Below are 9,136 nucleotides of genomic sequence, written 5' to 3' on the forward strand. Positions count from 1 at the left end.
AAACTAATGTATCTAAATTACACCATTCCTTCAATAAGTAGGTTCCCAGCTTCTTCAAAATCATTTTTAAAAGTAGAATTAAAATATGTATTAATAATATATTTTACTATGTCACTATATTTTATTGTTACAGATACAGTCAGAAAAATTTGGTCACCGCCGGTAATAAACCAACCTCATTATTCTGAAACAGCGTTTGGCAAGCTTCGACCCTATTCACCCCCACAACATAAAAGTGACACTGACGCGATATATAGAGAAATACAGTCTATAAAAACACCATCTCGTCCAATCCCGCCCAGCTTAATGGAAAAAACCGCTCTCACGACCGCAAAACCTACGATAAATATGGCCATTAAAACGTCCAGCATGACTGTAACTCTCATTATATCGCTCTCAATTTTATTTTTAGCTGTGAACATAAGTATATGCTCAGTACTGTATTTAAGAAAGAAGAAACTGCAAAGAGATCGATCGCTTCAATGTACTCGTCCCTCCCGTGCTGAAATGGGCGAGGTAGATGTAATAGGGCAGAAAAGTTCTAAGGATGACAAAAGCACATTACAAAAACTCAAAAACGGCTGCAGTGTTATTAGAGCTATGAGTAATAAAATGCCAAAGAATAGTAAAAAAGTGAAAACAAAAGAAGTTTGTAAGACACCTAAGTCTGATGATTCCGGAGGCTTTAGAGAGCGATTCCAGTTAAGAAGACATTTGTCGACTAGTACCCTAGATGCTCATACAAAAGTAAAAGATTGGATCGCTAACGAAGTGATGCATAGATGTTCACCCAATATTTTAAGAAAATCATATTCTGAAACACAACAGAAATCCGTTAAACAATATACAAGATCAGAAGAATTGTTAACTGAAAGTCAAAAGTTAAATAAAACCTCGGAGAAGCTCGATAAACAGCCCCTTAATTCACTTTCAAACAAATTTTCCTTAAAAAATAATACATCTGAGAAAACCACATCAACGTCGGCTCTTGATTCACAATCATCAATAATTAGCAACAACAAAACAGAAAAATCAAACGATTCATTGAAAAGTAAAGAAAGTGTAAAGTCAAAAAAAGTATCAGTAGCAGTTGACGCTACGCCGTCAGCTCGTACAAATTCAATATTCTCTCAAGAACCAATAGAGCATTCGAAATCGGTAGATGATGTAGGAATAAATCCAGATTATATTGATGGAAAGATAAAAGATATTGTTAAAAATAACAAAGAAATACCTGTCAGCGTGCATATTTGCAAATCTCAAAGTGATAACGTATTCAAAAATGAATTGACACTTAGTTTAAAACCAGAAACTACTACACTAAAAATTTCCCATAAACATTCCACTTCCGACCCTGTCACTAACGTGAATTATGAACAAGTAAAGCAAAAAATTCAAAACAATTCCGAGACAATCAATATTCTACCACCAGTAACATTCAGGAACGATGTAAACGTGACATCATGTGAAGGTAGAATGCAATGCCAGCCTTTATCTGCAGAAGAAGCATTAATGACAATTAAGCGGAGGAACTTTCCAAAAGTACTTCCTGACTTGCCAAAGTGTCAGAAGAGACTTTCACTACAGCCAACGACTTTACAAACTTTCCGTAGTTATTACGAAAGCTCTGAAAGTCAGACTGAGAAGCCCAAAGTTCCACCTCAACCTCCACCACGAACTACAACTTTAGAGCGTCGCCTCGCTTATAGGAATAGAAAATTGCTATCCTCATTCGAAACTCCAAATAATAAGAACGTGTCGCAAAGTGACGCATGTAGGAATAATAATTACGAAAATATAGACGAAATATCTCCTTATTATGATATCAACAAATTTATATCAAGATCACTAGAAACAAATAAAATTCAATGTAATCAAACAAATATCCCGTCTCCATTAAGAGAATATCCAAAAGTAATAATTGCATCCAGCGATACACCATTCATACCAGAAACAAAAATAATACTGAAACCTTCACCAAGCCACGGAGATATTCCCTTGAACACGCCTAGGGTAAGATTACCCGATGATTTTCACTCTGCATCAGTGTCGTCATTTTCATCATATTCTTCTGATGAGGATGACGAAGAAATTAGTAAATATTTTGATGATGAAGAAGATAAATTAATTCAGGAACTTGTAGGTGGTGTAGAGTCTCCAACTGGTATGGATGTTTTGGATTCAAAAGGGCCTGATACAATATTAAAAAATATTGAGATAATACCTGTTCAGCTTAACACTGTCCCACAACAGCAATGTAATGATAATTTCATTTGTATTACTGATCTATATTTACCAGAAGTGAGTGGTTTTGAGGAAACAGCTCGAATAAAACCAAATTTCGGTTTGAACAAACTGAAGAACAGGAGTGAAAGTATAAACCGACCACCCGAAAGGGCAATGAAAGTGAAACACAAACCAACTATAAAACCAACAAATATCTTGGGTAGAGTAAAGAGTAGTAGTGGTAGTAGTACGATAAAAAGTAATCCTAGCAAATTAGAACATTCTACTTCTGGATCGTCTAATGATACTGAGACAAGTACAGGGACTGTTAAAAAAATTTAAAAACAAATAAAGCGAAAAATTATATAAAATATTTAATAAAAATAAGCGACTAAGGTACTAAAGTTAACTTGCATTTATAATTAAAATAGTTTTATACAAAATGTTGTTCTTTTATTATTCTAGAAAATAAAACAATTTTTTTATTATTTTTATGAAAATAAGGGACGGGACGAACAGGACGTTCAGTTGATGGTAATTGACACGCCGTGCCCTTAATAATGCTATGCCACTAAGTGTTCTTGAAAAAGACAAAAATTCTGAGCGGCAATACAATTGCGCACGTCACCGTCATTTACCCAGTAATTTCACTAGCTACAGCGCCGTTCTGACCGAAACACAATAATGCTTACACATTGCTGCTTCACGGCAGAAATAGGCGCCGTCGTGGTTCCCATAATCTAGCCGGCATCCTATGCAAAACAGCCTTCCACTGGTATAGCTGTCCGTATGAAATGTCATAAAAAGGTTTCATGATATAGAAAGACCATTATTGGTACTGTATTGTTACCTTTGGGTAACAGACCACTGTCTACCATGCTCTTTTGATATGTCAGAGGGAGGTAGATACTTATAAGGTAAAAAACATATCAACTTACCTTGACCTATTTACTTACCTTTCATATATAATATATTTTATACGATTAAAAACGGGATCCCTGGACTCTATTGGGATTGCTCTAGACAAATTAAAGCCAACTATTAAGTGTGCTTTACATGAAGTGGTGGTCACACTATGGTAAGTCGTGCCATCGGTGAATTTCAAGACACTTCGAATGCTGGGTTCAGTCGTCAGTCATATAAAATTAAATGAAAGTCAATCTACTTTCGATAGATGAGCCAATGCACCTTTTGTCTTAGAACACCAATAATTGGGGTATAACGTATTAACGTCAAAAAAAATGGCCGAAAGAAATGAAGATGCTCGCTAGGATATCGTCAAAAAAGACCTGAATCTTGGTGCTTATTGTTAATTATAGACGTCTTTAAAGTACAGAAATATTCATTCCACTATTAAAAAATAATTCACAATTGAGGACCACTACAACAAGCTATATTACAAAATAAATATACTTTCATTTGTAACAGAACTTTTGGTCAAACTAGGGTATAATAAAATTAAAATATTTATATAATTATTATTTATAACATACTTTGCTTGACTAACCCCTAACAAATAACTAAAAATAAAAAGTAAACACGTAATGATAAATTTTAAACAAATTGATTAAAGTCAAGCTATTCAGACTTGTTAATTTCAGTCAATTGAATCTATTTTTATGTGATCCTGACAATTAAAAGTAGTATGTAATTTAACAGTTGATCAATAAAATTTAACCGTGTTAACCCTATTGGAGTAGTAATGATACTATATGGACGATGATATCCAACAGAAAATTTGCCTTAATTGATTCATCTCACTGTATTTTATTTCAAAACATTAGAATTACATTAATTTACACCGACGAAATGACGGCATGATCCATTTTAAATTGCAAATTACTTGCTCATACAAAATTGCTTTATTCTGGAAATTGGTGACAAAAATCCAAGAAAAGTATCCATAAAAGTTGTAAAAACTTTTGTGCTCCCATTAAAAGTTGTATAAAATTTATTAACGATCATTAAGTGCTTAGCTACGCTGCGGCATTGAATTTTACTCTGTATTTCTTTGTTAATTAAAATCATTTTAGCGTAAACATTTTCACACACATTTTGTATATTAAATTTGTACTTTATGCATTGCAACATAAAGCTTACATTTTGTTTGTCATCAAGAATTTTATGCTTCTCAGCATTTTGATTTCTATGATTTGAATTTTTAAAAGATTTCTTCCTTATTATCACTGCGGTTCATTTGTATCAAAAATTTTTTTGGTAGGTTCAATATTCTAGTGGAAAACAGGGGAATACGAAACCTCTATTTAGTCAAAATTTTGTAGGTAAATCGGTCTGAGCTGCATTTGTCCCTATCGCACTCTTCGGTGGAAGGCTGGAAGTGAGGGGCGTTGGTTGGCCAGTCCACTTCGGACTGGCCAACCAACGCCCCTAATAACTTATGAGTTATACATATAATATAATACTCGTATAGTAAATCGCCCACATACTATGGGTTTGCTTGTCGATTTAGTAGAATTTATTTATGGATAATGTTCGTGAATGTGATATGTAATGTATGTATGTATGACATAATATAGTTATTTTTCAAATACTTAAGTAATTTATTAAATCGTTATTTCTGAAGTTTCTCTTCTTATTTCGTGAAGTGTACAAAAATCAGTAATTTCATTTTCTATTCCATCTTTCGTATTAATTTCTTCAATTTTATATTGCATTTTACCTCCACAATGGAATCATCATTTATGAGGCAATCATGAGTAATATAAAAAAAAACATTAATGGTTATCCTCGAACCCGCTTTTGACATTTTCCAGTCCAGTTTACTACGAACGTACAGTAGTACCGCACATAGCACAGTTGTACAGATTTGGGAGTATAACAATGACTTTAATAATTCCGCAATAATTGAGATTTTTCGTCTTAGCTTACAGACTTTTATAAAATTTTACGCAATCATACGCTTGCGCCTCTCTAAAGCCTACAATTCACTTTCGCTCTGAACAATTGTAGAAGCTCTTCAGCTTTTTAACAATAAATTTAATTCATACAGAAGAGACATATCACTTATCGGACTCAATTTCTAGCTGACCTAATAATATTCTTATCATCACCAGTATCAGTAACTTTTTACTTTGCAGTCCAACAATACAGCACCGGTCGCTGAGCTACATACACTTTTGTATGAACTTTTTGCCCAAGAACCATCTGCAACTACTGCTATCACAGGAAATCAATCTTTATCCAATACTCTGTTTAAAATGCCAAGCCGTTTTTCTTCTACACCTTCTGCGATCAAAGAAGTGGCACTGAGATAGTGGCACTTCCTTGATTGCATATTGGGTATATTTAGCGTGCTACAAATTTCATTTAACAGCTGTGAATATCCATTTCCTGAACAGAAACCTACCCCAGATTCCTTCCACAAACGTTTTATTTATACTTTGTTACAAATTTAGGTTTTCATTATACACTATTTCAATATTTATATACGACAATGTCATTCTTCCTATCTACCCCTTTGTATGCATAGATCTTTATAACTACGTAACGGATATTGATGCGGTTTTTAATAGATAGTAGATGTAGTGTTGGTAGGACCCCCACAAGATGGTCTGGAATTTGGATGAGGGCATCGCTGGACCGATCGTCATGGCGATCTTTGGGGGAGGTAAATCATCCAGTTTTGGCTGAATGATAATGATGATGATGATAGCAGAGAAACGTAGTTTATGTATTAGGAATTACCATTCCTAATACGTCAACTACCTACATCTTTTATTTTTTTATTAACTAGATTGCAAGGTACCCCTGCGATCTAGTTAATTTCTACCATAGACATTAGAGAATCTTAGTAAAAGCAGTTTTGACTCATAACTTAATATGGCCATACATGTACAGCACGTTATTATTTATATAGTGCTATTGCTTATTGATGTTATTTCTAATGTAATAGACACTACTATTCTTCAGAAACATATGGAACGAAAGCTCCTGAGAGAGAAGAATCAGCGCAAGAAACTCCCCAGCATTCTTTTTTTTGCGCTCTTTTTAATGACATATTCAATGTTCATACATCATATATTATACTGTCATTGCTATTGCTATAAAATAATCATAGTCCGAGGCTGTCGGATCACGAAGATAGTCAGCTGTATATTTCTTATATCTTGCTTAATCTTCAAGAAAAGTTTTTATTTTTGATGTCCTTTCAACAAATTATTTTTTACTAATGTAAAGGTCATATGATAGGGTTCGAAAGCGAATTAATAGATCTAGATTTCATCTCATATTTTTCAAATTATTATTCGTAAAAAATATTTTTCAACGATTTTATCGAAAGAAAAGTTAATAAATAAGATTTTATTTTACATGCCATAATATATATTTCCATTTTCTGATTTTTTATGCTAATATTCACACATTTAGGGGGTTCCCGATAGGATCGTAATGTTATCGTTGTCAAGAAGTAAGCGCTTTTACAACATTCGATTTATATTGTTCAATTATAACAAACAAATAATATATAACGACAATATGTGGGATGTTTATAACGTACACAAAGTGGGAGGCGCCATTGCACAGGATACCGGCTAGATTACGGATACAACAACCGCGGCTGTTTCTGCCGTGAAGCAGTAATGTTTCGGTCTGAAGGGCAAATTAGACTTAATATATTGTCTCAAGGTGACGAGCGCAGTTCCGCTCAGAATTTTTGGCATTTTCAAGAATCTTTAGCAACACTGCATTGAAATTTGTAGGGCGTATCAATTTTCATCAGCTAAACGTCCTGCTTGTCTCATCCCTAATTATCATAAATAACATATTGTTCTTACTAGTATTGTAAAAATTTAACCAGCATGCGAATGTGCTCGTCATTTTGATAGATTAGCAGTTAGCTCATTAGTAAAGTCAATAATAGTTAAGATGCCCTTTGTACTGAAACATTAACGGTATATCATACTGCTGCTTGATGGAAGAAAATGGTACCAATGTGGTGACCATCTAGCTGATATTCTGTGCAAAGAAGACACTTTCAAATTCAAATTTAAAAACACTTTATTCATGTAGGTCACGGAAATGACACTTATGAACGTCAAAAAAAAAATAAAAATATTGTTTCTTATTGAATTTACCGCTACTACGTAAAGGGTTGAGCTAATGAGAAAAAGTAGCAAGAAACTCATTGCCACTCTTTTAAGTCAAAATTTACATTTTAATTGGTTTACAAATCATCTCAATTAATAAAATATTCAAATGTCAAAAACTGAAAGGCTTACAAGAGTAAGTCAAAAAATAAAGAAAAAAAAAAAGTAAATTAATGCATAAGCATTAATTCTTTAATTAATCTTTTGTTTATAAAAACAAAAGAGTTATTGAGTATAGTTTATGCATCAATCCACACATACCGTAAATAACTGCCGCCCGAACCTCGCCCCACGTTGCCGCCACAAGCAGAGGCATTTAAGCGAGCATGACGATGCCTATCACGAGAAATCTACCGAATAACAAAACAATGTTCATCTACATATTATGCAATACTTACTAAATGCCTCTACTTACAATTTTGATTCAATTTACATAACTCATAATTATTATTATTATTCTTATTAAAATAAAGTACCCTTTTGTATACAACTTTTTCTTTAGCACTGATTTATATTTATTTAAAGGTAAGTTCTGAATCAATAGGGACCTTATTATAAAAACGTATACCTCTGAATGAACTTGTGACTTTTTAAAGTCGACTTACATGAACAGCAAGCCTATCCCTATTTCTAGTATTGACATTAATTTACATACTAATTTTTTATTTGAATTTATATTATTTTTTACATAAACAAGGTTTTCATATATATTGCGATGTCAGCTTCGGCAGCTTGTCCCCAAAGTAAAATACCGTATGTCATCAGACTATGAAAATAGCTGAAGTAGACCAGCCTCGCGGTATTTTCATCCGTAAGTTGCCGAATTTTTTTAACTGCGTATGCTGCAGAACTAAGCTTTTCCGCCAAATTCATAATATGAGGACCCCACTGAAGTTTGGCATCTAAGGTAATGCCTAAATATACGGTTGTATCTACAGGTTTCAACTCATCGTCTTTTACTACATATTTACACAATATTTGTGTCAACCTGTCTAACATTTTTGTTTCATCAAGAAGGAGATTATTCGTAGTGAACCATTCCACTACTTTGGAGATAGCATTGTTCATGTCATCAAAAGCAGTATGCTGTCAATGTAGTTTAAGAAGTAAAGAAGTATCATCTGCAAACAATACTATCTCATGCTTATTTTGTACAAAGTATGGTAAATCATTTATATATACAAGGAATAGGAATGGCCCAAGAATCGAACCCTGTGGAACGCGCATGGTAACGGGAGATCTAGTTGATCTCTTAATATTCACTTCATCCATCTGAACCCTGTTGCCCAAATAAGACTTCAGAAGGCTAAGTGCTTCTCCCTTGATACCATAGTGATGTAGTTTTCTGATTAAGATTTCATCATGAACACGGTCAAATGCCTTGGATAAATCACAGAAGATACCAACGGCATCCTAACAATTATCCCAGGTTTCAAAAATTTGCTGAATAAGCTCAACACTAGAATCTGTTTTTGAGCGACCCTTTGAAAAACCAACCAAAAAAACAAAAAGCGCTCATTAAATTGTTACCATAAATGGTTAAGAAATTGTTGTAAAATAAGCTTTTCAAATATTTTACTTAGCGTCGGTAGAATAGATATTGGTCTAAAATTTTTGGAATCAGAAGAATTGCTTATAAATCTAATATTACACTTAGCACTTACCCAATACAACCATTAACAGCTTCGCTAAATAATAATTTAGGTACACGTTCATTAACAATAAATAAATATCTTACTTTCGATTTGAATGCACCTTTCAAGTATTTTCTTTGATTCATGTGAGTGTTACCCATTTAAATAATT

General features: G+C 33.4%; 1 protein-coding gene across 1 annotated transcript in view; it reads left to right on the forward strand.

Annotated features, from left to right (window-relative positions):
* The window catches only part of LOC126979375 (neuroligin-4, Y-linked-like), a 28,976-nt gene extending 26,307 nt beyond the window's left edge, over nt 1–2,669 (forward strand). The window contains exon 12 of the mRNA XM_050828624.1: nt 134–2,669. Coding sequence (XP_050684581.1) covers nt 134–2,568 — 2,435 coding nt within the window. The 3' untranslated portion in view covers nt 2,569–2,669. The remainder of the gene's footprint in view (nt 1–133) is intronic.
* The last annotated feature ends 6,467 nt before the right edge of the window (nt 2,670–9,136 follow it).

This window comes from Leptidea sinapis, chromosome 3 (assembly GCF_905404315.1).
Source record: "Leptidea sinapis chromosome 3, ilLepSina1.1, whole genome shotgun sequence".
NCBI lineage: Eukaryota > Metazoa > Arthropoda > Insecta > Lepidoptera > Pieridae > Leptidea > Leptidea sinapis.